Source organism: Sorghum bicolor, chromosome 9 (genome assembly GCF_000003195.3).
Source record: "Sorghum bicolor cultivar BTx623 chromosome 9, Sorghum_bicolor_NCBIv3, whole genome shotgun sequence".
Lineage (NCBI taxonomy): Eukaryota > Viridiplantae > Streptophyta > Magnoliopsida > Poales > Poaceae > Sorghum > Sorghum bicolor.
In genome coordinates, this window is record NC_012878.2 from 38,349,986 (window position 1) to 38,377,747 (window position 27,762).

Here is a 27,762-nt window from a genome sequence, read left to right on the forward strand (position 1 = left end):
TAGAAGCCATGCCATGCAAAAGGGCTGATTCAAGACACTCAAAGAGGATGTTTGAAGAAGTTATATTTCTAAGGTTTGGAACACCTAGGATGGTTATAAGTGATGGAGGAACACATTTCACTGATAAGAAGTTTCATTCATACCTACAAGCGCATGGAATATGACATAATGTCGCTACTCCATATCATCCTCAGACAAGTGGCCAGGCAGAAACATCAAATAAACAAATCAAAAATATTCTCCAGAAAACAGTAAATGAGATGGGAACTTTATGGAAGGATCAGTTACCAAATGCACTATGGGCATACCGGACAGCTTATAAAACACCTTTGGGTATGTCACCATATCAATTAGTATATGGTAAGACCTGTCACTTGCCAGTTGAACTAGAACATAAAGCTCACTAGGCTATCAAAAGATGGAATATGGATTTTGAAGCCGCTGGAGAGAAAAGAAAAATGCAATTATCAGAACTAGAAGAATGGAGAGAAAAGGCGTATCACAATTCAAAGATCTACAAAGAACGAACAAAGAGATGGCATGACAAGAGGATCAAGAAGAAGGAATTTGCACCAGGAGATAAGGCATTACTTTTTAATTCCAGGTTCAAGTTATTCAGGCTTCAAAAATTAAGGAGCAAATGGGAAGGACCCTTCACCGTCGTGAATTCATCACAACATGGAGCAGTAACTCTACAATCAAGAGAAGGTACGTTATTCAAGGTAAATAGACACTGACTTAAACTTTATTTAGAACCATTTGATTCAGGAGTAGTTGATGAAATAGAATTTATCCAATTACCAACATATTAAGCTCTAATTATTCTGGTACGAAAATTTATTTGAAAACGCATCTAATAGAAAATAGGAAGAGTCTAAAGGCACCACGCAGAAGGGCACCCAAAGTGGGCCCTTGGTGGGGCCGGCCGGCGCCTATGTGGGGCCGGTCGGCGCCCCCTTGTCGCCCCTCGTCCCGACTCTTGTTCCTTATTCTTCTACACTCTTCCTACGGATATTCGTGCATAATCCAATTGTAATCAGATATTCTTTCGTACGGATCCCGTAGAGCCTAGAATCTGTCCTCATCCCATCTCTTGAAAACCCATATAAATACGTACCTAGACCCCCCTCAATAGTATCCCATAACCAGCCACCTCTTTCCCCAAAGAAGCTCTCCAATCTAGATCTATTAGCAATAGTAGATAATGCAGTCATCATTACCTAAAGATACTTCTGGAATGTTGCCTAGGTCAGGATTGACATCATGGTCGCTGCTGGTGATACATCATCTAAAGGATCAAGAAGTTCAGGTTCCTTTTCAACAATAGATTTCTGAGCAACATCCTGAAAAGTTAGAAAGTTAGAGAGTTAACAGATGCATGGGCATATTATGTATTTATGAAAGGATACCTTGATAGCTGCATCGGCTAAAGATTTGAGTTGCTTAGAAGAAGTAGTCCTGGTCTTCTTTGAAGTTGTCTTATGAGAGGTAGCCGGTTGTTTTCTTTCGGCTGATCATCGAGAAGATTTGATGCTGGCTTCTTCATTAAAGCCTTTAATGAAGGTGCATCATTACCTAGTCTTGGGTTGGGGCACCATATATCATAGTTCACTAATGGTTAATCAAAATGATTAAAAGTATTTTGAGGTATAAGACTCTGGAAATACAGGATATAAAAAACATACCTCGGGTGTGGCTTGAAAATCTGGATCTAGGAGGGAGCAGTAAGTAGATACTGGGGCATTAAAATATGCTGGCTCCACTCTTGCCACCAATGATCATAGGCTGTGGAAGTAAAAAGGGTATAGTTCCATCCAATAATGGCTTCTGGCAGCAAGGATTGCTCAAAATGAAGAATCCTATTATACTCTATCCCAGTGGCAATAGCTTCCCTCGGCTTCACCTTGTCAGCAAAGAATAAGGCTGGGGGCAATTGGCCAAAACCCATATGTCTAGCTACTATTGAAGGACAGTAGAATTCATAAGAAGTTGGGGGTTTTTCTCTGCCATGTCTGATCTCAATAGGTAGAAGACTTGGCCTTACCAGATGACTCAAGATTTTGAATTCCTCAACATAACTATAAATGTTTTGGAATCGGAATGAAGCTAGGAGTTCAAATTCTGGAATATCCGAATATACAAACCATTCCAGAGTTGCTTGTGGGAAGTCTTTGTAGAAGAGCTTGAAAAAGTCAGTAATCGATACATCAATGGTTATTGTCGATGCTGCCTCACCAAAGGACATACATCGGCAAAATTTTTGACTCTTTGGAAGGTGTTCTTCTTGCTCTTTTAAATATTCCAAGGAAGGGAAAGATAGGTTGATCAGTTCTGGAGTCACTAACTTCTGTAGGTGTAAGTTGAGCCATAACTGCAGCAGCCACTAGGGGCCTGTAATTGTTGGAACAGTTTCATTCTGCATCAGATACTAGGAGACTTTGTTCAGCAAATTATACAAGGCTCCAAGAAGAATCTTGCCAAGTGGGATTTCAGAGTTGCCTACTATCTTTTCTGCCACAGTCAGATAATTGGAAGTTGGAGAACAGGTTTGACCATAGAAGACATATCTATCTAGCCACATGTTCAGAAAGGTTGTGTGCTCTCTATCAGATACAGATCTGCTATCAGCCTTGTGATTGATAATATATTGGGACCAACCTCCAGTCTTGGTGCTATCTAGTCTAGCAGTGGGTTTCACCAGCAGGCTGAAAGGATTGATGTGTTCTGCAATGTTGAGGCCTGTTAGCATGTGAACATTGGCTAATGTTGGGGACATTGGGCCTTGCCTGAAGAGGAAAGCATTGTAAGTATTGGACCAAAAGAAGCAGACAGCTTTGAGCATCGGTTCTGATATCAGAGAGGGATAAGGAGATGCATTGGTCCAAAATTCTGGTTGTCTAGTCTACTCTCTTCTTGGCTGCTACCTTGATTAGTCAATTCCTCCAGCCTAGAATAATTGAAGGCCAGTTCCTTAAAGAAGTCCACTTATCCTAGAGATTTGGATGCATATTGGACTCCATGAAAAGAACTCTGTTAGTCTCGGCGACAATGACCCTGCTAGGATCTGGATCACCCATCGGGCGTAGGAAAATCTTGTGTACATTGTCCTCAAGCGGGATGAAGACCTGGTTTTGGAGATCCTAGAGACAAGGAAATCAAAAGTTGAGAAAGGAATAATAGGGCAGGAAAATTCAGAGAAATAAAAGAAAGAAGCATACCGCTGGGATGTTGTCGATAGACGCCATCAGAGCAAGAGTCGCCGAGATGTAAGGATTCAATGTGTTGAGGTTTAATTGCGTAGACACTAGGCGGATCGTGTGGACTTCGAATTTTCGATTGAAGATGTTTGGAGGGAAACCCTAGCTTTTAAGACCGATGAACGGGGAAGACAGAGGAGGAAACGGAGTAATCAATATGTCTGTATCGGTTTTGAGTGGCACTTTTGGAATAAAACCAATTTTATCCCAAAATTGGGGGGCATGTGTTAATCCCAAATTTTGGCGAGTCAGAAAACCGCCACTGGGCCTGCTTCACAGAAGGAGGGACGACCGGATGAGTGGATCGACTAAACCAGAAGCGTAACGAAATTAGTCGATCAGAAGGATGTCGGAACAAGGCAACACGAAAGAAGACGTGTCGGGTTCAATTAGGAAAGAGAAGTTAGAGTCCAGGTTATCTTTTTGAGGAAAAAGTCATATTAGAGCATGAGACTAGGACTCCAGACTATAAATATTATGAACTCGATCCTTGTAAGGATATACACAATCATAATAGAAACCCTTTCGGCTCCGGCCACAAACCTTAGGAGTAGGAGTAGAAGTAGATTTTGACGAGACCTTCAACAAATCAAGCTACATCGGTTGAATTCGACCTTCGGTTTGCTTGTAAGTATTGTCATAGATCATGTTTAGTTTGTCATGGCTGCATCATTTAACCTCATGTCAAGCTTATGAACTAGTTATCGACTTGAATTGTGTTTGTAAGGCTACATTGCTTCAATCTCTTATGAATCTCGATTCAAGTTAGTTATCGGCTCTTAAATTGGTAATTTAATAGATTTATCAAGTTACCAATATTATTCAAAGTTTAATGTTTTATTTATTGTAACAATATTCTGTGTGATCAAGGTTTAACGAGTTGGCTCGAGCTTCGAATATAAACGCTTATCATGAACCTCAAAGCAAACCACAATCATTAAGCGAATATAAGATAGCTAATTTGTTGATCTTGATCGTTACATGTTGTGTATTCGAGATATTTATTTAGTTATGATTAATTTGGTGTTAATAACTAAATCCGATTATAACAACATGGATAGATCTTGTTCCTGCCTCATGGACCCTGTATCGGCTAAAATAGTCGATCCAGTTAAGCTTAAACGAATAGCGCGCGTGCATGAGTCTGTTTACGCATTAAATGAACTAGTAATCTGTGTTGATTTTATTGAAGCCCGCTGGCCATTAGACTAGGTGAATATAGATTTATTGCAAATTGTGAAAGTAATTTATTGAAACCGCAGGCTGTTAGACCAGTTTTAGTAAGTTATTGTTTATTTAGTGGATAAAAGGATAATGCATGTAAACTATCTTTTATATTTATACATAGCGCATCGGCTAAATAGCCGATCCGATAATTTACACCCGAAAGATGCATCTGTTCAATATATTTGATAATACTTATCTTTTTGCATTGTTTTAAGGCTTTCTAGTTAATTTTCTTAATTCAACAGTTTCTTAAGGCCATACATCTCGGAACTGTCTAGTAATAACTGGCTACCGGCAGGTTCCATAATTTGATATTTGTACTTTCACCTTGTTAATTTTCAGGTCAAATTGACTGGCACGCCCCGGAATCGATTCACCAAGTTCGTGTGTTGTGGCTCAAGAGGTCTAGGACTTCAGCTTCTGCACTCCCTCTGAGAGCTCCCGAGATTGTTGGTGTGAGAAACCAATTATTGTACCAACAATTTGTGATTGATTAATTGTGCTATCTTCTAATGTCAATTTGTATGTAACTGGGACTGATCCATCATGTAGTGCTCATGTGTTTGCTATAAAATGCTGTGAAAAGCTATTTTTACAACCAATAGTTCCGACTCTTTTAAATGATTTTGCTGATTTCACGTAGTTTGGAAATACATGAACCTGAATCCCAATTTCGTGTACTACTTTCTCAAGACAAATTTATAGTATCAGATTTGGAAATCGGAATGACCTGATTAAACGTTTCATGTAATCCAAATGCCCATCCATCACTAAAGTCTAAGGCCTTGTTTGAATGTAGTCGTATTCACATCAATCCACATGTGTTGAGGTGGATTGGAGTGGAATTTGAACTAAATTCCACTCCAATCCACACCAACACACATGGATTGAAGTAAATACGACAACATCCAAACCTAAAGAGGCCCAGTATCACGTCTCTTTCTTCCCTCTCTTTTTTGTTTCTTAGTTCTCTGTTGTAACTTGTTAGTTTCTTAATAAAATTTTCAGTACGGTGCACCCCTCTTGTACCATACAAAAAGAAAGGCAACGAATAGCTCATCGTGTGACGATAACAGTTGCATGTCAACTTGACCTACAAGTTGAATCATTATTGAGTTACTCCAACTGGAGACAACAAACTATTTCTATCTCTAAAGCCGTTAAAAACTGACATATAGAAGTAAACCCGTTTTATTACACGATTTAGGAATGATCACCTTTTGCCATTCAAGATGTCTGGCTAACAAATAGGCTGATGCTTTCACATAGCTTGGTTTGGCAAAATTATTTATGAAATGGTCAGAATGTTCCACAGAAGCATCAACTAAATCAGTCTAGGCTGAAAAGAGGAAACCTCAAGAAGATGCAGGCAGCTGGTAACATCAAACGCCAGGACAAGCGAACGGACAAACTTGCACATTGACAATCTTTACACTTCCTTTTCCATAGACATCACTATGCCTTGTATGGGCTGGTAGTGCCACCACCAATTGTACTGCCTACTTTCAGGCTACCATCCGAATTTCTCTCAAACAAGTCATCGAAAAACTTGTTTGAAGGAACATAAGATGGCCTCCGAGCCCCAGCAGACAGTGGTTGCTTCAAGTTCCCATTTATTGGTGAGTCCAAACTCGCGGTTCGAAGTGGTACCCCAAAAGAATGTGATTGCTGCAGAGGCCTCAAGTTCGGTGGCATGATAGGAGTGCTCGAAGTGGACTGGTGCTGAGATGATGATGATGATGATGCTACAAAAGGGTTCAATTCGGTGTTGTCCTGTGAAGCCCAGGGTGGCGGCGGGTAAGCAAATGAGCTGTAAGATAACTGTGCTTGAGTGGGTGTCAGTTGTTGACTTCCTGTGGTCTTAGACTGAGGCTGAGCCCACGGAGCGACATAAGTTGCAGATACATGTCTTTGGTTTCCATGATAAGCCTGCGGATGCCCACTTGTCGGTGAGCTGGCTTGATTTAAGCCTGGTTCAGGTGTTACCGGGGTATAGGATGGTGATAGAGTTGATATGGTGAGTGCAAGAAGGTCACTCATAACCTGCTCCTCTGGAGATGTCCTCACTGGGGCTGGAGGATCATGCAGAGACAATGCATTGCTTGCAATGGATGGTGATGTTGTGGGAACAGAAGCTGTAGAACTTGATATTTCATCATGGATGGTTGATGAAGAGGTGCTCGGGGTGTTTGTGGACTGAAATTTTGAGTTCCTGGTCAAAAAGTAACAGTTAGCTCTGGATAATAAAAGGAAAACAAAACTAAGAATCAAATGTCAAGATTCAAGATTGGCATCAGGACAGTGTAACCTTCGAGCTAGCATAGAGAACTCGTCATCCTCATTTTCTTCATCTTCGTCATTCAAAACATTGGTTGGTACTATGGTTGTAGAAACTGCAGCTTGTGGAGGAACATTTGCTCCTAGGTCTAGAGCCATTCCTGATGGCACTTCACTGATAACATCTATTACATCAGAAGATAAAGGAGAACCTGATGCAATCGAATCATGTTTCTCAAGCAGAATTTGTAATTTATCATTTAAATCAAGAGCTTGGCCCAAGAGTTCCTCGTCCCTGCCGTGCAGAAGGGGAGCAACAGAAAATTAGTTTGAGAGTACAGACTAAAATAAAATATCTTTAATACTACCATCCTGTTAGATAAGTTGACGATACAACATGGACAATGTATAGCTGATATTGCTCCCCTCTTCGTCATGGTACCCAAGTGGAGAGCCAACAGCCAGAAAGTTTTGGAGGCTCTCATTGATCTGACGTGGGTCAGTGACTTACAGGGGCCGTTGAATGTTGGTATCCTTGCTGAGTGCCTTGATCTGTGGGATCTCGTAGTTCAAATGAATTTGCAGCCCGAAGTGGATGATACGAACATTTGGAGTCTTGCACCATCTAGGGAATATTCAGCAAGGTCGGCTTATGATGGTTTCTTCCAAGGATAAGTTTCTTTTTGCCCTTGGGAACCATTTGGTTGGACTCTGGGTAAATGTTGCTTATTCACGTGGTTGTTTGCCCATAACAAATGTTGGGGCTGATCGGCTGGCTCGCCGAGGTTTGCAACATCCTCCTTGCTGCCCATTGTGTGATCAGGAAGGTGAAACAATTAATCACCTTTTGGTGGCATCTGTTTTTTCATGGCAGTTTTGGTTTGCGCTACTACAACGGGTGGGGCTTCAGAACCTCTCTCCTCAACAGTCTTCCTTTGATGGCTGGTGTTCTAGAATCAACAAAGGGGTGGTCGAACAGGTTTGCGGTGTAAATTCCATTGTAATTCTCGGAAGCTGGACCATTTGGAATCAATGTAGTGTTTGTGTTTTTATGGGCTGAGGGCATTGCTTGTCTATCTGCCTTGTCTCTTGAGGGAAGTTTTTTTTCTCCTCCTGGTCATGGTAGTGTTTTGTGGTTGTGATGTATGATGGGCGATCCAGTTGTTTGAGCAGTGGGGTGTTGGTGTGTGTTTTGCAAAGGTTTCTCTACCTGGTGTTTTCATTTTAATATAATGATATGCAGCTCTCTTGCATGTTCAATAAAAAAAAATACTACCATCCTATTAAATTACCCTATATGGCTATCTGAGTATGTGCTTGATACCAGTCAACAATTCTATACTATGTCAAGAGTTGTCGGATGTTTTTCTTTCTACAGTTGGCAAAACACCTCAAACAATAGGGGATGTCTCAGTCTAGGAATTTAATATGAATGATTCGAATTATTTTCCAGTGAAGCAGTGCCAATATTAATCTTCTTCTTTAATGATTTGATACACATAACTCTTGCGTATTTGAGAAAACTACTTATAAACATCGGATTCATCATCGGATCAGCCACCACCACCGAAATTACTGAATTTCATGAAATTCGTCCGAAATTTCGCCGAGTGTATCAAATATTAAAGTGCTTGATACCAGTCAACAATTGCCCACCCCACGACATGTCCTCCGCTCGTGCGAGCCGCACGAGCCCTCTACTTCGTGACACACCACCTCTCTTCCCGCACGCGATCTCTACGCGCAACTGCACGATGACACACTGTTATTTTTCTATGAGGTTGCGGCTTGTTGCGAATGAGTAGTGAAGTGTTAGGGGCTTTGGATGATGTTTGCCGTGGGAAGTCGGAGCTGCTTATCGCGTTGTGATAAGCTTGACAATGATGACATGCAGTAGGATCCGTCAGTTGTGTCACCTTTGGGTGTTTATGGGTTACTCAGAGCTAGCTGTCTGGGCTGTCGTGTTTAATTTTTTTTCCAGTTTTCCTTTAAAAAACTGTGCGACTGCGGTTTTTGGGTCTAGTTTCCTTCATAAACTGGGTGAATTCTATTTCTTCTTATTTGAAAGGCAGAGCTTCAGCATTACGTTCAAAAAAATAGATCTAAACCTAGAACTTCCATGCTCCCAACAACTTAATAGCAATAGCAGGCGATAACTGATAAGTGATATGCACCAGTGCTGAAAGATCATAGAACAAAAGATTCACATAGTCATACCTTACTATGTTTACTGAACTCATGATCTTTTTCTGGTATGACCGGCATTGGGCCACAAGTTCTGTAATAATTTCATCATTGGCAGCCTAAGTGATATAAAAAATGTCAGAAATGCTACTTTAAATATGCACATTAGCTCATATAAGGTTTATATGTATACAGAAAAGAAAACTAGACCAACCTAGGAGGAACTAGATGGCATTATATTAAGAAGAAAAAGACTTGACCCTGATTGGTCTGGGCATACATCCACACCCATGACCAACGGAGCCAGCTCATCCTCCTAGATGTATAGAGAGGGATGGGCAAAATAAGCAATAGGTCGTGCAGCCTAGTTTAAGTAGCTATAGATAGACAGAAGACACATACTAGCAAAGTAGCAAGAAACATATTGTTTACTAACAAAATCATCATCTGCCAACTCTAGACTCCTTAAAGACGCAAGCTAGGGTACTCAAGGATAAAATAACAATCAAATTAGCAATCACTTAGTTTAAACTTAAAAACTATGAACTTTTGAGCACAATAAATTTGTTACATATACCAGGATATAATCAAACATATATGTTCTTACGTCTTTATCATTTGGATTGACAGCTCTCAACATCTCATTTAATAGTTCCACAGCCCCCAGCATTCGTTCCAAGTCTGAGATGCTAAATACGCAAAAGCATGTCATGTAGCACAGAACACAAAAGAATCAAACTTTTTATCCAAAATAATGCTTCTTTAAAGTAAGATCACCTCAGAGAAGCTCCATTTGATGACATTGCCTCATCAAGCCTTGAGGAAGAATCAACTGGCATTCCATACCCTGCTTGAAGATATGATGGCAAAGACTCTGGTCGTGTGACCGGAGGAGTAAATATTGGTGCAGCATCAGGTGAACGCTTTGGAAATTCGACACCAGATCGCTGCAAGAAAAATATTCATTCTTAGGAAAAATAAGCTACCACCTGGAAGCGTTGTCTCAAAAAACGAATACTTTAGAGAGAAAAATAAACACATGAGTAAGATATTCAGAAGAGGCGTTCTTTAAATGTTTCTCGCGGTATTCCCAATGTTAAAAATCAAGTGTTCACTGGAGTCTATGGGCCACAAGGCGATGAGGAGAAGGTGCTGTTTTTACAGGAACTGAGAAATGTCAGGGATCTATGCAATGGACCTTGGCTGTTGGGAGGAGATTTTAATTTGATTTATCAGGCTGCCGATAAAAATAACCCCAATTTAGACAGAGCAATGATGGGAAGATTCAGGCGATTTCTAAATGACAATGATCTCAAAGAAATTCCACTCCTGGGTCGTAAATATACCTGGTCCAATGAAAGGAGATCGCCAACTTTGGTAAGACTAGACCGGGCTTTTTGCTGTGGTGACTGGGAAAACATTTTCCCGGATGCTGTCCTGCAAAGTACAGCAGCTGGAGTCTCCGACCATTGCCCACTCATCCTTGGTTTGAAGGTGTGCACTGCCGGCAAGCGTAGGTTTCATTTTGAGAGCTTCTTGACCAAGATGCCTGGTTTTCTGGATGCTGTGAAACAGAATTGGGAGGCTCCGGTACAGTCTACTTGTGCTGTTGAGCGCTTGTTCTTTAAGCTGCAGCGTCTCAGCAAGGGGTTGCAGAAATGGGGGCAACGGAAAGTTGGTAATATTAAAGCTCAGCTGGAATTAGCAAGGGAGATCCTTCATCGTCTGGAAATTGAGAGAGATGTTAGGGCGCTCTCTGATCATGAGGAATGGCTGAGAAAGAAACTCAAACTTCATTGTCTCGGTTTGGCCTCTCTGGAAAGAACCATTGCTCGGCTGCGTTCCAGGATTCTGTATATCCAGGAAGGTGATGCCAATACTGCTTTCTTCCACCAACAGGCCAGGTACAGAAAAAAGAAAAACTTCATTTCTAAACTCCAAGTTGGTAATCAGGTGGTCGTCTCGCAAGAGGATAAGCAGAAGGCAGTGGATGATTTCTATGAGAACATTCTTGGTACGGCTGAAGAAAGGGATTACACTCTGGATCTTGACGTTTTGGAGATTCAGCAACATGATTTATCTGAGCTGGATGTTCCTTTTTCTGAGGAGGAAGTGTGGGCTACTATAAAAATTATGCCCCTGGATAAGGCCCCAGGGCCGGATGGATTTACAGGGAGGTTTTATAAATCCTGTTGGAGTATTATTAAGAGTGATGTGCTGTTAGCGCTGGGCGCCATCCAGCGAGGCTATGTTTTCAAATTTCGACTCTTGAATTCAGCTTACATTACCCTTTTGCCTAAGAAAGCGGATGTGCTGAAGTTAAGGGTTTTCGGCCTATAAGTCTTATTCACAGCTTTGCCAAACTGGTGACTAAGCTCTTGGCGAACCGCCTTGCCCCTCTTTTGCCTTCTATGGTTTCTGCAAGCCAGAGTGCCTTTGTGCGGGGAAGAAGAATACATGACAATTTCATGTTGGTTCAACAGATGGTCAAATCCTTGCATAAGATGAAAGAGGCACATATCCTGCTTAAATTGGACATCTCCAAGGCGTTTGATTCAGTTTCTTGGTCGTTCCTTTTGGAGGTCTTGCGCAAGGTGGGGTTTGGGCAGCGGTGGCGGGATCTTATTTGTTTAATCCTATCCACTTCTTCGACACAGATCCTAGTCAATGGAGAGCCTGGGGACACAATTTACCACCACCGTGGTCTAAGGCAGGGAGACCCTCTGTCCCCAATGTTGTTTATTTTAGTGATGGATGTTCTGAATTCCTTGGTTAATTATGCCACCTCAGTGGGTTTGTTGCAGCCTCTAGTCCTCCAGCAAGCACGTCATCGAGTCTCCTTCTATGCTGACGATGCGGTGATATTTTTGAGACCCTACAGTTTGGATCTTATCACCATTAAGCATCTCCTGGATTTCTTTGGTCATGCCTCCGGCCTTAGAACTAACCTAGCCAAGAGCTCAGTGTCCCCCATTCACTGTTCAGATGAGGAGCTGGCTCTCACGGCAAACACTCTCTCATGCTCTATTAAGGCTTTCCCTTGCACGTATCTTGGCCTCCCACTTTCAATCGGAAAGCCAACTAAAGAGGTGCTGCTACCTTTGGTGGATAGGGTGGCAGACTACCTCCCTGGATGGAAGGCTTCGTTGATGCATAGGGCGGGACGGTTAGTAATGGTTAAGGTGGTGCTGACTGCTGTTCCAATTTATCACCTAATTGCCTTGGACCTTCCAAAATGGGTGATTAAGGCCATCGACAAAAAACGTAGAGGTTTTCTTTGGAAAGGTCATCAGCAGGCCAATGGAGGGAATTGCCTAGTAGCCTGGGAAAAGGTACAGAGACCTCTTGAATATGGAGGGCTTGGTATTCATAATCTGGAACTCCTGGGTTACGCTCTTAAGATTCGGTGGCTGTGGGCTCAGAAAACAGATGAGGCAAGGCCTTGGGCTGGTCTTCCTATTACTGTCCCTCCTAAGGCCCGGGCTCTTTTTCATGCTGCTGTTGATGCCATAGTTGGAGATGGTGAGAAAATTTTGTTTTGGACCGACAGATGGCTGGATGGGTATACCATCGCTGATTTGGCGCCTAATTTGTTCAAGGCGGTTCCTAAACGAACAACCAAAAGAAGAACTGTGGCTCAAGCCCTGCATAATAGATGTTGGGTGCAGGATATTAAAGGAGCCCGTACAGTAGAAGTCATGCTTGAGTACTTCCAGATTTGGGATTTTGTGGAGGGTTTCGTTCTGCATCCAGACACCCCAGACAAGTTCAGATGGAAAATATCACATGATGGCTCATATAGCAGCAAATCGGCCTATGCTGCCTTTTTTGTTGGATCCATCAAGTTTGGTTCTTGGAGAAGGATCTGGAAAACCTGGGCTCCTCCCCGCTGCAGGTTTTTCATCTGGTTGGTGTTCCACAACCGGGTTTGGACAGCTGATCGTTTAGCAAAGAGGAACCTTCCCCATCCTGAGGCTTGTCCATTTTGTGATCAAGAAGAAGAAACAATAAATCATTTGTTAGTGGGCTGCGTTTTTGCTCGACAAGTCTGGTTTCTGGTTTTCCAACACTTGGGGCTCCTGCAGTTGGCTCCACAACCTACGGTGACTCGTTTCTCTGGGTGGTGGAAGAAAACAACTTCTGATGTCCCCAAGGAAGCACGTAAAGGCCTCAATTCCTTGATTATTTTGGTCGCCTGGGAGATCTGGAAGCACCGTAATACTTGTGTCTTCGACAACATGAGGCCAAATGTTCAGGAAGTCCTTAGGGCCATTAGCTCGGAGGGAGGGATTTGGTGCTCAGCGGGGGCATCCAAACTCCAGGAGCTGGTCCTTAGGTTGCCTTCTGAGGCATAGGGTCTAGAGGTTATGGTCGTGTTTTGGCCTCTGAGTGGCGATTCTGTTTTCAGTTGTACTTTGTGTGGGGGTGTGTGAGTCGTGGGGTATGAGTGTGTTGTTTGGGTCTCTGTGACCTTTGTATGGATCTCTATGACCTTTGTACCTTTTTTCTTCCTTAATGAAATGACGCGCAGTTCTCCTGCGCTGTTCGAGAAAAAAAAATTTCTCACCTAAACAACACATGCAACGTTTTGCAATATGGTTCTTGCTAAATTTTCCAAAAATGTTGTTCTTAAACAATTTTGATTAGAATACAAGGCAAAATGGTGCAGAAAGACAGAGAACAAGATAAGTGATGTTTACTACAGCTATGCCACACATGGAAAGATCTTGAATGAGACAAAAAGTAAACGAGCAATGATGTTTTCACCCCTACTTTAAACTCTATTTGAGATTTTGACACTAACTGTGACTTTACACGTACTTTTCCAACTTTGTGATTTTGCCTTTACCTTTGTTTATTCCAATAGCCGATTGCCCCTGTTTTGGAGTTCCACTAAGTGGAGTTGGATTAAAATAACTACAAAGAGGGAACTGATTGAAAAATTGGAGAAGGACCAAACTACCCTCCCTACCCTTTCACCTGCCTTTTATAACTCACTAAAAGTCCTCCCTGCTCACACCGTCTCATCTAACAATACCCATCAGTGGCTAACCCTAGCATGGCCATGGCAGGCTGCTATAAGCAAGGTATGCCGGGCAGGTGGGCGCATGGGCGGGAGGCAACGATTCTGCTTTGTATTTTCATGTTGGTCCCCCTCTTAGATATGGTATGGGTAAAACATTACATATGACTATGATTTATCTTTGGTACAAAATAATAAATAACTGCTCAAATCTCTTTTTTGACAACAGAACAAATTAAAATACATAATTTTGGTAGACTCAGGTAGAATCTTAGATTTTAGACCAATCCTATGACATTAATCCATCAAGTCTCCGTTTGGGTTTAGAATCTATAATTTTGACAACCTTGGGCTAGGCACAAGGTGTCCGTCAAAACCCTAAATATATTCAAATTTCTATCAGAATATGTCAAAACTCGATCCAATTTGAAATATGTGCAGGTTTTCAAATATATCCAAAATTCAATCGAAGTCTTTTGAAATATCTCAAAACGTCGGTCAAAACATAGTAAAAGCACAAATCCTAGAAAAGTATGGGCAAATCTGCAAGGACATATATGTGTTTTCACTGCTGAGTTGACACCACTGAGTAGTCTTAACAGAATGAGGGTAAACACAATCTTCAGTATGAACAAGAGTGGGGAAGGGATAAATTCTCCCATCATTCTAGCGGCCAGGGAAATAAATGGAGTGATTCTGTCTTCAAAGACGCTATAACCACTAAATTGAAAAATATATAGGTAAAACTACAATTAGAGTTGAAAGCACATAAACGCTCAAACAGTCTTGCAGAAAGTGGAATCATTGCTTAGGTAGATCCATGTGGACAGGGGAGTCGTTATTGTCACCACTCTGTGTGGAAAATAATTGGTATAGTGGAAAAGCCTAATGATCTGTTGTTGATCTGATGTTATCCATTCCTCAGGGAGTATTTATTGGAACATATGGTGGATAGACTATGAGTACAAGTCAAGTTGTACTAGGCCTAATCCTATTCTATCTCTAGGATTCTATCTTTATCTCTAGAGTTTGTTTCCATCTCCAATTATTTCTAACCATACATATCTTTATTTCCAACACTCTCTAGTCACAGGCTGTTTCCTGAATTAAAAAACTGCGTGCAGGTTGGGTTGTTAAGAATCCTTACTCTTTTCCCCCTCCTTGTATATTTCTCTCTTCTCAATCAAAAATATGCAGCTCTCCTGTATGTTTGAGAAAAAAGATAGAAATTTGGAATGGTTTACAGGTTCAACATGAAAACATCGAGAATCAGTAGCCCTAATGGTTTGATTCATCTTAAAGATAGGTCATACAATTGTTGTTTTGTATCGAACTAGTGAATTCGATATTTGGATGTTAGTTTGGAATTTTGAACAATAGACTATTGTAGTAATGTTGTGTTATGTTGTGATGTGGGCGCCAGTAACAAAGGCATTCTAGGGCTTGAGATGCTGTCAGGAGTGCAGCAATAGAGGTGCATGCAGCTGTGATCAATAGCAATTACTAGATGGTTGGGGATTAGTAGTTATGGCTGCAGTAATAGAGGCGCATGCAGCTGCCAGCAGCACAGCAGTAAGAGCATGTGGTTGTAATCAATGAGAATTAGTAGTATGGTTGAGAGATTAGAGTTAATGGTGGGGAGAGAAACGAGGAGCTAGAGGCTGCGCGCCAGGGCTGGGCTCCTCTATTTATACCCTATAACCAGTTGAGATTGAATCAAGTAATGAACAACAAACAATCTAGTTACCCCAAATATTCTAGTCTCCCTCCACGCCGACTTTGCTCGGCCTTCCTCTTGGCAATGGTTATCCCTCCTATCCCCGATATGAACTAAGGTTCATGTAGAGCATGACAAATGCAGCGAGCTGCTTTATTACACTGGATAGCTGATAGTTTATTTAGAGTAGCGACGACAACGGGTGCTGGATGACCAAGGCGGGAGTGCCACAGCTTCAAGGAGATGACGGCGACATGACAGCGAGGAGGTGTGCGATGTGGAATGGTGTAGAGGTCCCCGTTGCTATTGCACCGAAGGAGAACCGTCTTGGTCTTGAGATCCTTAATAGAAAAACCAGACGCGTCAAACTCAATTGAACAATTATTGTCGCGAGTAAGCTGTCGAACAGATAATAACAGGTTACGGGTGAGTTGGGGAGCAACAAGAACATGATCAAGATGAAAAGAACGATCAGCTATTTGTAAAAGAGATGTGCCACAACTAAGAACAGGAATTGATTGCCTGTTGCCGACCGTGATGGAGGACGGTGGCGTCAGGAGACGGGAAAGAAGAATACCGTTGTTGGAGGACATGTGGGATGTCGCTCCGCTGTCCATGACCCAGGAGTTGGAGCCCTAAATCGCCATCTGGTTGAGGGCGGCGATCAGGCTGGCTTGATCCTAGGATCCGTACGCCGGGGGCGCAGAGAACTGGGGCGGCGCGAAGGCAGTTTGAGCCTGATGCAGAGGTGGGGGCGGTGGGGGAGGCGCTAATGGCGCACCCCACTGCTGCTGCTACTGCTGAGGAGTCCACTGGACGGCCCAAGGGTTGTAGAAAACCCAAGGGCTGGCCGGCTGAGGAGCCTGACGACCGCCGGAGACCGCTGATACTGGTTGCGCCCACCACTGTTGTTGTTGCCGTTGTCGTTGCCGCCGCGGCCACCTTTGCCCTGCCCCCCATGCCCTTGCCACCACCTCCACGGTTGGAGGCCGAAGAGGAGGTGGACTGGCAGGAAGGCGAGGTGCAAGAGGAGTTGGTGGATGCGGCGAGCGCTGATGACGAAACCTCCTTGCCCTCGCTGCCGAGACGAAGTTCCTTGACACGGAGCATGTTGGTGGCAGACTTGAAGTCGAGAAGCGACATATTGGCGATGATGTCGGCGGTGGTGGCGAAGCGGGGATTGATGCCGCGCAGGAGATTGAGCACGAACTATGAGGGGGAGATGGTATGCCCAACCTCCCGTAGTGCATCGGCGGTGTGCTTCATCTGTTGCGCGTAGGCGTCGACAGAGAGATCGCCCTGGGACATGCTGTGGAACTCTTGCCCAAGGACGATCGCCCGAGGCTCCTTGTTCACCTAGAACAGGGCCTCGATGGAGACGTACAGAGCTCGCGCGTCTTGATCGGGCTCCATGGCGAGGTCGAGGACGGTGTCGTCGCAGGAGCCGTACATCCAACCACAGATGTAGGCGTCGGGCTGAGACCACGTGGGGCCAGCTGGGCACGCGTCCTCCGTGCCGTCGATGTGGCCTCGAGCAGCCCATACTTGCCGCAGAGGGCGGTGAAGAACGCCTTCCACTTGGAGTTGTTGGGATGCTCGAGGCTGAGGGAGATCAGAACGTGCTGCTTCACGTTGACGGCTGCATAGGCAGCGAAGAAGGCAGGGGCGACGCCGTCTCCCATGGCGTCGGATGTGGACGACCCGAGGACGCCGGAGGTGATGAGGTTCAGGCCCAATCTTCCGAGAGGTAATTAGTAAATTCGATTTGTGGAGAACTCGACGTTGGCGATCCGGCTTCAAATCAGCATGATTTGAACCCTGCAACCGTTACACCACTGCTCTGTTGGTTATCAACCAAGCACAACTTGATTGACCTCGCCAGGAAGGCTTTTCCTACAAGCGAATCGAAGAACACAAGCAAGAAAGTATAAACACACAATCTAAAATTACAGATATGAATGACGCGAATATTCAAATGAGAGTTTAAGAACTCAGTTCCAAAGGACTAATCGACACAGTGGAAGAGATCAAGAACGGGGGCCCTGGATCACTGTAAAAGGATTTGTCACCACAGTTACAATGAACGATTCAGTTTCTCGATGGAAAACTAAACCCTAAACAAAACCCGAGTCTAAACAGCGGCGGCTGCGTGGAAAATAAAGGACAAGCGACCTAGGGTTGGAGGCGACCAGGGGGAGGCACCCACAACATGGGCTTAAGGCGCAAATTCGATACATGACCAAGTTGCCCCAAAATAGGTGATTCAGCACCTTGTCGTGGACATAAAGATTAATCCACGAAAGATCTGGAGCTACGACCAGATCCAAAACGACGGCGTCGTCGTCCCCTTTCCAACAAGTCTAAGATCATTTAGCTTCGATGTCGTATGAAGAAGTTTTGATCAAAACACTGACGACGTATTTGCTGAATCCGAGAGTGACGTGGTAGCTGAGTTGGAGATGAATTGCAACATGGAAAAGACGATGGTGTCAACGTATCCAGCGTGGCGATGTCCTCATCAGGAGGTAGCAGAGGACTGCGATGATTACGTCGTGACGGACTGGCGCGCCTAATCGCGAGGAGCCGGGGCGCGGGTAGACGGCGGGGTGACGAAGCCGGACGGCCGGGTGTGGCGGCGGCCTGGGCGGTGCGACAAAGTCGGGCGGCCGGGTTGGCGGCGGACCGGCGCGGCTGTGTGGTGAGATGGCACGAGCCCTAGAGGTAGGGCGCACGGGCAGAGGAAGCGAGGATCGTTATTAGATTGATGCCATATAGAGCAACACCGCACACCCAATAGGGGGGCCGAGAAGCCTTGCAGTACATGTACAAGTTACAATGTGGCACTAATACAAGTCAGGCTAGGAGTACAAGGCCAAAGGGTCGTAAGCCCAATATGGGCTGTTATAATTATATTCTAACAGTTCATAGCATATGTCCTCTGTTATGTCACACCATAGATATGTTTGGACATATCTTATTACATATATGGTAGAAAACATGCATATTTATCACAAGAGGCCATGAGAAATAAATATTATATTGATAAATAATGTAAAACCACTGATTTGATGGGTAAACCAATAGTTGGACCAGTGAATCAATAGCCTGACTGGTGTCTCTGGTCTGGCCATTTATGCTATCAACCCAAAAGTAAAATGTGTTCTGCGTGATATAGCTATATGAAGTGCAAGAAACATGAAACACACCTTCAATTCAGCATATGCCCAGTAATAATGAGGGTGCTTTCCACCAGGCCCTCCAAATGCTTCTTGCCAAGAGTCCAGGAGCATCAGGATCTTATCCCTCACTTGCATATCCGCCTGTGACAGCATTCAAACTTAATGAGAATGTAAAGGATCTCATATTTATGCTACATATGGTTATTGAAATATAATGCCATAACCTCATGGTGAGTATATACAGCAAATTGTCTGCATGGACAAAGCTCGGAGAAATACATATGATAGCTGAAATAAGATGAAGGATTAAGCCTTAATGTGCAGTCAAAATTGTCTATTCAATAACTAAAATTTCAAAATGTCATGGGCCAAAGTATGGGCCACCATGACAGGCCAAGCGAGACCTAGCGCCGAGCCCTGGCCGGCCACAGCCACTGGCACTGTCAGGCACGCGTGGCCAGGGGGCAGGGGAAAACAACCCCTCCGGCCCCCTCCCAACCAAAAGAGTCCAGATTAGATGAGAATTAGATTAGATGAGAATTATAATAGATTTGGATAAGATTGAGAATAAATAGAATTAGAGTTTGTTTAAGAAATAAGATTGGTTTGTTAGGACAGGAAAGTTCAAACCTATAAGGCCATCTCTAGTTTGCTTGGCAGTCAAGTCCCCTAGCGACTATAAGTCTAGGGTTTATGTAACCATTTGGATCTTAAGCAAGAATGGAGCAGTTGGTCGCCCCTCTGTTCCTCTCCCTCTCTCCCTGCACCTTCTCCCCTCTCCCTGTAGCCATCTCCCTTCCCCTGCGCCATCTACTACAGCCGCACCCTCCCACTAGCTAGGTCCATCGCACCTGGTATCCAGAGGCCAGATCGCATCCATGCACTTAAACACCACCATGTCGACGGAGATGAAGGCGTACCTCGAGGCCTTCGCTACCACCCTCGTCAAGCGCATGGAGCAAGGAGACTCCAAGGAGGATGCTGATGCCTTAGTCACGGCCAGGGCAAAGTTGGAACGTGAGGCCGTCACCAAGGACCTCAAGCCCAAGACGAAGCGAGCCATGGAGATCATCGGGCGTACCTTCCTCAAGGAGAAGATGGAAGGCTCCAAGTCATCGGGCATCCTCGAGATCGTAGATCATTCTTCATCACCTTGCTTGAGCTAGAGGAGCGACTGGGGTCCTCCCCGCCCTACCCGAGGACGGTTCCGCCCTACCCACACCCATCTGCAGCACTAGGGTCCTTCCCGGTCCTCCAACCGCTCTACTACAAGCTTTTGTTCCCCACATATGAAGGCAAGGAGGATCCGCTACCATGGCTGAACTGCTGCGAGCAATTCTTCAAAGGACAGAAAACACCCACCAACGAGAAAGTCTGGTATGCCTCTTTTCATCTAACAAGTGGAGCACAACAATGCTAGATGCATTTGACGCAGGACAACATGGTGAACGACTGGCATAGTTCGCTCGTTGCGTCAATGAGCACTTGGGCCCACCAACTTGACGTAACCCGCTGGGCGAGCTGGCGTCCCTGCAGAAGACCGGCACCATTGGCGACTACACACAGCGCTTCCTGGCACACGTGGCATGCGCTAGTGAAAGCCCTAGTTTGGTTTTGGATAATTAATAAAACCTAAGTGTACTAATCTTTGTCATAAGTGAAATACAAAGATAGGTTGGTACCCACCAAGTGGTGGAGCTAGATGATGGTCATGATGATAAAGGTGACCAAAAGATGATATTCAAGTGCTCCAACTTGGAAAAGAAGAAAGAGAAACAAAATAGGCTCAAGACAAAGGTATTTTTATTAGGCCATTTTGTTTTACCACTCAAGACACCTAACGGGTGTGAGTTGATTTAGGATAGATAACCGTACTATGATGAGGGGAAATCTTGAATTGCAATGGTTATCTAGTGCCACTAAGTGTGAGTCTCATTTGCATATACCTAGAGCTTAGTGACGTGGTGAGTTGCATGAGAAAGCCTATAAAAAAATTTGTGAAATGCTAGCACACATGCACATGGTGGTGTACACTTGGTGGTGTTGACGCATTTGCAAAGGAGAAGGTGTTGGAGTTGATTTTAATCAACTTGGTGAAGAGAGAGGTTTTTCGATGTTCTTCAGACATTAGGATGGCTTTTAGATTGAAATACTGCTTGATCCATTATGGCTTGGATCAAGTATCCATATGGTTTGTGTAGCCCTTTGAGTAAGCTTTCCAAAATGTCTAAGATCATCGAGTTCGGAGTTCGCAGCTAGAAGTTAGCAACCTTAAAAGGTTTGAAATGGTGCTGAGAATACAGGACCAGAAGTTCCGGTGCCTGACAGGAATTCCGGTTGGGTTGAGAGAGGTGCGCCCGCATTGGAGAGAACACTTCCGGTCTCTGACAGGAAGTTCTGGTCCATGACCAGAAGTTCCGGTTAGGAGCTTTTGCGCATGCCCTCGCGTGTTAGGATTCACTTCCGGTCTTTCACCGAAAGTTCTGGTGTGGACCGAGCCTCAACAACAGTCAGATCTACTTGGACTGAGGCTCTCCAATGGTCAGATATGCTTGGACCAAGCCTCCAACGGTCAGACCTACTTGGACTGGAAGTTCCGGTCCCAGGCACCGGAAGGGACCGGAACTTCCGGTGCCACACTATAAATACATGTTTCCCTTCTTTCTGACGCGAGAACTCGAAGAGAACACAGTTCTTCCTCTTTGGTGGCTCCTTCAAAGAGTAGAGAAAGCTCTCCCTTCCTCCTCTCTCACTCCCTAAGCTTTGTGAGCATCACCCCCTCTCCTCTCCATCTCCATAGTTTGGTGTTCTTTGGTGAGAGGATTTGGGAAAACCCTAGTGTTGTGCTTTTGTGATTTCATTCTTGTGGCACTAGGTGGTGATTGCAATTGTGGATTTCTTATTACTCTTGGTGATTGCCGTCACCTAGACGGTTGTGGTTTTGTTGATTGGTGAGGGGATTTGGTGATTGTGTCCACCCCCAATCAAGGTGATATTTGTGAGAGATTCTTGGGCTTATTTCCCGGCAGAGTGCCAAAAGCCACTCTAGTGGATTCCTCGTGTCATTGAGCTACCTCACTTGTGGTAGGTTCTTGCGGTGTCCTAGTGAGAACGAGGTTCGTGCTACACCTCTTAGCCGTCGAACCACCAAGTGTTGGTCGACACAACAGGGATGTAACGTGTCGGCAAGCACGTAAACCTTGGGAGAAAATTGTGTCTCTATTGTGATTGTTCATTGAATTTCTCTCGGTGGTTGGAATTCATATTATTGTGATTGGTTCATCCCCTCTACGCGGCGGTATAAATATCAAATCCTCCCTTTTACATTTCCACAAACTAGAGTAGCTTACTTACTTGTATAGAAACTTTAGAAACTTTAGGTAGCTCTCTAGTGTAAGTAGAGACATAGTTATTGTGTGACTAGTGATTATAGCAACTAGAATTGTTGGTTAGGTGGCTTGCAAACACACCATTAGAGCTAGAGCAAAAAGCTTTGCTTTGTTATTTACTAACCTCTTGTTCTAGTGAGTTTGTAGAATTTTTAAATAGGCTATTCACCCCCCTCTAGCCATATTAGGATCTTTCAGCCAGGATGCTTGACGAGCAACAACAGATCAACATCTACACTATCGGTCTCATGGAGCACATGGAGATGAACATCAAGCTCTAGAACCCGAAGGGCATGGAGATGGCCATGTCCTTGGCATGAGCATACGAGCAGCATGCAGCTGTTATCTCCCACGCAAACAAATCTACGACACTAGTACGCTCTGCAGCTTGTCCTCCCCTACCCCAAAGGCGTCGTCCTTGACACCCACTACATCGACTACACCGGCCTCCTCATCGACTACATTGCCGACTGCCCTGCCTCGCACCTTCAAGTGCCTCACCGCTGAGGAGATGACGGAGCAGCGGCATATGGGATTGTGCTACAACTGCAATGAACAGTGGCAATGAGGTTGCCTACCGGGGAGCCTACTTCAATGTGTTGTTTCGCATCAATGCTGAGACGTTCCAGATCGCCACCTGGTGGACATCGGTGTCAACATCGACATCATCCTTGGCACGCCATGGATGGCCAACCTCACCAACGTCCTCTAAAATTTCGCCTCCTTGGAGATGCAGTTCCAACGGGGCGAACGCACTGTCATCTTCGATACCGACACCACCTGTCGAGCACCATAGAACATGTTGGCCCTTCCTGCCCCGACACCGATCATGCCGCTGCCCCTACAAAATGTGCCCATGTTTTTTTTTCTCGAATACGCAGGAGGACTGCGTATCATTGTATTAATAGAAGGAAAAAATGGAGCCGTACAGAAACTCAAACAAACCACACACGCAGACTCACGCGCGCACGCGCACACACAAAAATTAAACTTCGATTAACAAAGAAGAATTGCCTTCATCACCATAGCAGCCACTAAAAGGTCCTTGTTTGGTTTTGGTAATTGAGTGACAACTTAGGTGGACTAATAGTGTTTATGTAAGATACACAGGAGTTTAGTCCACAGGTGAATATGAGATGATGGAGGAGCTCATTGCATATGAGACATGGCTTGGTAGCTTGGTGACGTAGCTTGGTGGCAACCAAGTGAACCTCAATAGAAAATCATCGTGTCAACATTGTTCTTCCCGTTGATTTGCAAGTCCCTAACACAAGCTTGTATTTACATTCTTATACTTGTGCTTGTGTAGTTGCTCTTGTAATTAGTTAGCTTGTATAGCTTGCTAGTTACCTTCTTGCTTGTGTAGCTAGAAGTAGTTCCCTTGTGTGGCTAATTTGGTTTGTGTAACCTTGTTAGTCACATTGCTTAGTTTGTGTAGCTAAGTAAGTTATGCTCTCTAATTTGGCATTAGTTGTCTTGTTATTGAGTTTTGCTAGTGAGCTTAGGAGCACTGTGCTTTTGCTTACTACTTGTGTAGGAGCTCTCCCGTGCTAAGTACTTTTAAGTATCAGTGGCATAGGTTTGTATGACCTTGTATCTAAAATTGGTTAAACGAGCTCTTACTAAGGTAGCACCTTGTTTCCTTGTTTAGGAACTTTTACAAGGTGCTAGATAACTTAGATAGAGGGGTGTAGTCTTGGCTAGGCTGATAGTTTTAATTCCACATGCGTTTTGGTTAGCCAGCGCTATAAGTTTTAGAAAGGACTATTCACCCCCTAGTCCGCCATCTTGACCCTTCAGCCGCGCTGCAACCAGAGCCGCGTGACGTGCCTGAGCTACGTGCCATCGCCACCGCCATCATAGGCAGCACAACTGCACTAGCCTGGTCCCTTGACCAAGGGATCCTCTTCTTTGACGAGCGCTTCTACCTCCCGGCGGCATCACCACTATTGCCAAACCTACTAAGGACACTCCTCATCGTTGGACGAACAACGAACCTGCGACTACTTGCGGTGGATTTCCATATTCCACCAATGACTGCGACATTCACGTACACCTTCCCCGTGTGCGTCTTCATGGCGCGGGAGTGGCCCCAAGGCATACTAACTGTCGACAATGGTCATCATCTTCAATAGCACTGGTTGCCAACTCCTCTCCACCGGGAACGTCTACATCGAACAACTTATGTTTGGCGACATTCTGCACCTCACGACGATGACACCAACAAGGATTGCATCAACAATCTACCAACGTGTCACGGGCTTCGTCCTCCCTAGCGTTGACAACCATGTACACCACTTTAAGTGGCCTCCAACGCCCATGCAGATGTTCACCATCGATGCCGGCGTACATTGTCAGATCGCCGCCACTCAAGAGGCACATAGGCCGACATTTGCTACCGGAACTCACAACTAATACATCTTTGGCTAAATTCAAGTTTCTATCGTCGACCACACACGCCACAACATGATCCGTGCGGGCATGGTACTGGGCCATCTCATCAACTGAATCAAGGCGATACCCTATGGAGGAGCTCTTCCCCCAAGCGATATCAACAGCTAGACCATGATTCAACGCGAGGACGCACTGAGTGGAGAAGAGGGGAGATGTCATGGGCCTAAGTATGGGCCGCTGTGACGGGCCAAGCGATGCCCAGCTCGGGGCCCTGGCCGGCCGCGTTCTCAACCTGGGTGCTGCGAGGGGGCGGACACAACGGCCCCTCCCACACTAAAGAGATAGGAATAGATGAGAATTATAATAGATTTGGATAAGATTGATAATAAATAGAAATAGAGTTTGTTTAGGAAATAATATTAGTTTGTTAGGAGAGGAGAGTACAAATGTATAAGGACTCCTCTAGTTTGCTCGGGTCATGTCCCCAAGAGATTATAAATATAGAGGTCCTGCAACCATTTGGACCATAAGGAAGAATTCAGAAGTTTCTCTCCCCTCTATCCTCTCTCCCTTTCTCCCCGTGCCTCCTCTGCTCTCCTTGTGGCTGCCCTAGACATCGCCACTACCCCTGTGCACATTGCAGCCACCCCCCCCCCCTGCCAGCTAGGTCCATGACACAAATGAAATATCAAACCCCAATATTCAGTGGTTCGCCCTGTTTCCAATACTGCACCAACCTGTGTACAGATTCTACTAGTCATTTCCAATATTATGAAATAAAAGGCAGTCTCTCTGAACATTATATTAATTGTTTATGGCAGAATCCTACAGGTCTGTTTAGCTTAAAATCAAAATAGACCACGAATGGTATGGAGCCACTCAGCCACATATTTTTTCTTGAAAACGTAGGAAAGCTGTGCTTCATTATATATATTAAGAAGAAAGAAAGGGGCTAGAGCCCAACAGAGTCCATGCCCCAAGCACAATGAGAGAGTTGAGACACAAGGATATTGTTCAGCTTGATGCCACATATGAGTCAAGTTGCTTTGCAGCTTCATGCCACATGTAGAAACAAGAATATTTTCAAAAGTTGCCACTCACTGATTAAATTGGTGCAGTTTTTTAAAAAGGAAAAACACAACTGCAAAGATAAGACCCTTATGTCCGCAATAAGAGGAGAGCTATACAAGTGCGAGAAGAGCTAAAAGCAGGGAGAGAGTTCTGCTTCAGAGTCACAAGCCAACAAACCACAAAGTATATATTATACGTAACTAAAAGCCTAAAATGGTTATAAGGAAATTGAGAAAAGTGACCTTTTTCTTCACAATCTTGATCATTTCCTCCAGTATATTGCGCTCTACAACTTGAAAATGTACATGATCCCCACAGTTCTTTATTAGAGTCTCTAATAGCTGTAAACAAATCTCAGAGGATTCACTCACATAAAAACAAACAAAAAAAGATTAAACAGTTCTTTAAGCTTAGAAGCATACCGTCAAAGCAAGAAACTGAACATTTGCATTCTTGTGCTGAATACGTTTTTTCAAAGCTTTAATCACCTCTTTTCCTTGCCTGAAATTAGTATACGGTTTGATTAGTGATTTTCTCTGGTAGGAAACAAATAATAAGAAACTACATGCACAACTTTGCCATGCCCTATCCCTTACAGATCCTCACATTTCAGAGAAATTTTAATTTTGCAAATGAGGCTACCTCATATGGTGGGTTTTGTGGGTTCACAACTTCACATCCCCACAACCCCCTGCATTGCTGTTTGGATTTTAAGTAATTCTTCAAAAGAAAAATATTCAGATGACATACTTTTTATTTGATCCATTCCATATCTTGTTCCTGCTAAAACGCCTTAGCTATTTGACCTATACTTCACAGCAAACTATTTCGTCAAATTGCTTAATTTTGTTAATTGCATGAACTTAGAAGTCAATGTATGATATTCAACATAGCAGCAAAGCCCTTTTCATCTAAAAACTTATAAGTTCCTTTCATCTAAAAGTAGTGATGATAATTTAGAATGAGAACACAAAGGGGGAAATGAAGAGGATCATGGTGCAGTTCAGACTTTTACAGCAGTATTATGCTAAGGAAAATAATGTTATGCGGCACCAATCCATGGTGCATTCTATTGTAGCATACTACTCTGAACAAGATATTCTTAGGCTGCAGTACAGGAAAATACCGCTTAGCATACAAACTGCGTAGCCATGAGAGCAGATTCCTAAGTTTCTCGCGGCATCTGGATACTTGATTAGAAAAAGGCAGCCTTCGCTTACTCGATTGGATACTTTTTTGCGTGGGAACATTTTTCAGAGGAAAGAAAAAAGATACGAGGAACCATGAAAGCAAATACTAAATTTCAGGGCACGATGAAGCCTGGGAAATGTCATCGTCCCAGCACTTGATTGGATACTTTGTTCACATAAAAAAGGTTTGGTCTTATCCTCTAGTGCCAAGGCGATTCAGAGAAAAATGGGATATATATTTTGGCATATTACTTTTTAGAGGTTGCTGATACGAAGAGAGAAGATAGGAGATAATTGTCTAATCTCGAAAGAATCTGTGTTTGCAATTTGCATGAATAACGCAGTTCATTCGATGATACTAGAACAGAGCAGAGCAAAATAGTTTTCCTATTAGTACTGATCAAAGGAATCGTGCCAAGAACACGAACCTTTCGCCATTATTGCGGTGGCACAGGAACCAAGAATTCAAAACAGACCTCCCAGAAGAAAAAGACGACGGAGACAGAAAGATGTACCCGTGATCGGAGTTGACGGCGTCGCAGATATCGATGTTGAGGGTCCAGTCGGGGCCCAGCAGCAGCTCGTTGGTGGCCTTGTCCACCTTGACCGCCGCCATGGCTGTGCTGTTCGATCGACCTCTCGCGCCTCCTCCTGCAGGGGTCACCGACGGCAACGGTGGCGGTGAAAGGAGGAGGATGAGGAGGAAACGCGGAAAGGGCCGGGGGCGGCGGTATTCGTGGGACGCGGGGGGAGTGGAGAGTCCGATGGAGGGGATGGATGGATCACTCGGGTGGTGGCGCGCGGTAAACAACAAAAACGGGCGGCCATTACTAGGGGGCGCGACGCAACACAAC

The 27,762-nt window shown here is 44.3% G+C and overlaps 1 protein-coding gene and 1 long non-coding RNA gene across 4 annotated transcripts; both read right to left on the reverse strand.

The window, feature by feature from the left end:
• LOC110430262 lies at positions 248–1,599 on the reverse strand. The gene is made up of 4 exons (XR_002447572.1): positions 1,410–1,599; positions 1,221–1,343; positions 592–692; positions 248–441 (listed from the first exon to the last, which is right to left on the reverse strand). It is a non-coding gene; the product is annotated as an uncharacterized LOC110430262 (long non-coding RNA).
• On the reverse strand, positions 5,549–27,744 carry LOC8066773 (TOM1-like protein 2). Of its 3 annotated transcripts, XM_021447626.1 has the most exons (10): positions 27,337–27,369; positions 26,141–26,219; positions 25,961–26,059; positions 19,089–19,152; positions 18,892–19,005; positions 9,723–9,892; positions 9,553–9,634; positions 8,979–9,064; positions 6,793–7,056; positions 5,549–6,696 (listed from the first exon to the last, which is right to left on the reverse strand). In XM_021447626.1, exons 4-10 carry the CDS (start codon positions 19,143–19,145, stop codon positions 5,940–5,942), a joined length of 1,530 nt encoding a protein of 509 aa, XP_021303301.1. In that variant the 5' UTR covers positions 19,146–19,152; positions 25,961–26,059; positions 26,141–26,219; positions 27,337–27,369; the 3' UTR covers positions 5,549–5,939. The 3 variants fall into 3 exon arrangements, with proteins under 3 accessions (XP_021303301.1, XP_002440893.1, XP_021303303.1); XM_002440848.2 differs by lacking the exons at positions 19,089–19,152; positions 27,337–27,369 and adding an exon at positions 27,424–27,744; XM_021447628.1 differs by lacking the exons at positions 5,549–6,696; positions 6,793–7,056; positions 19,089–19,152; positions 27,337–27,369 and adding exons at positions 7,065–8,508; positions 27,424–27,702.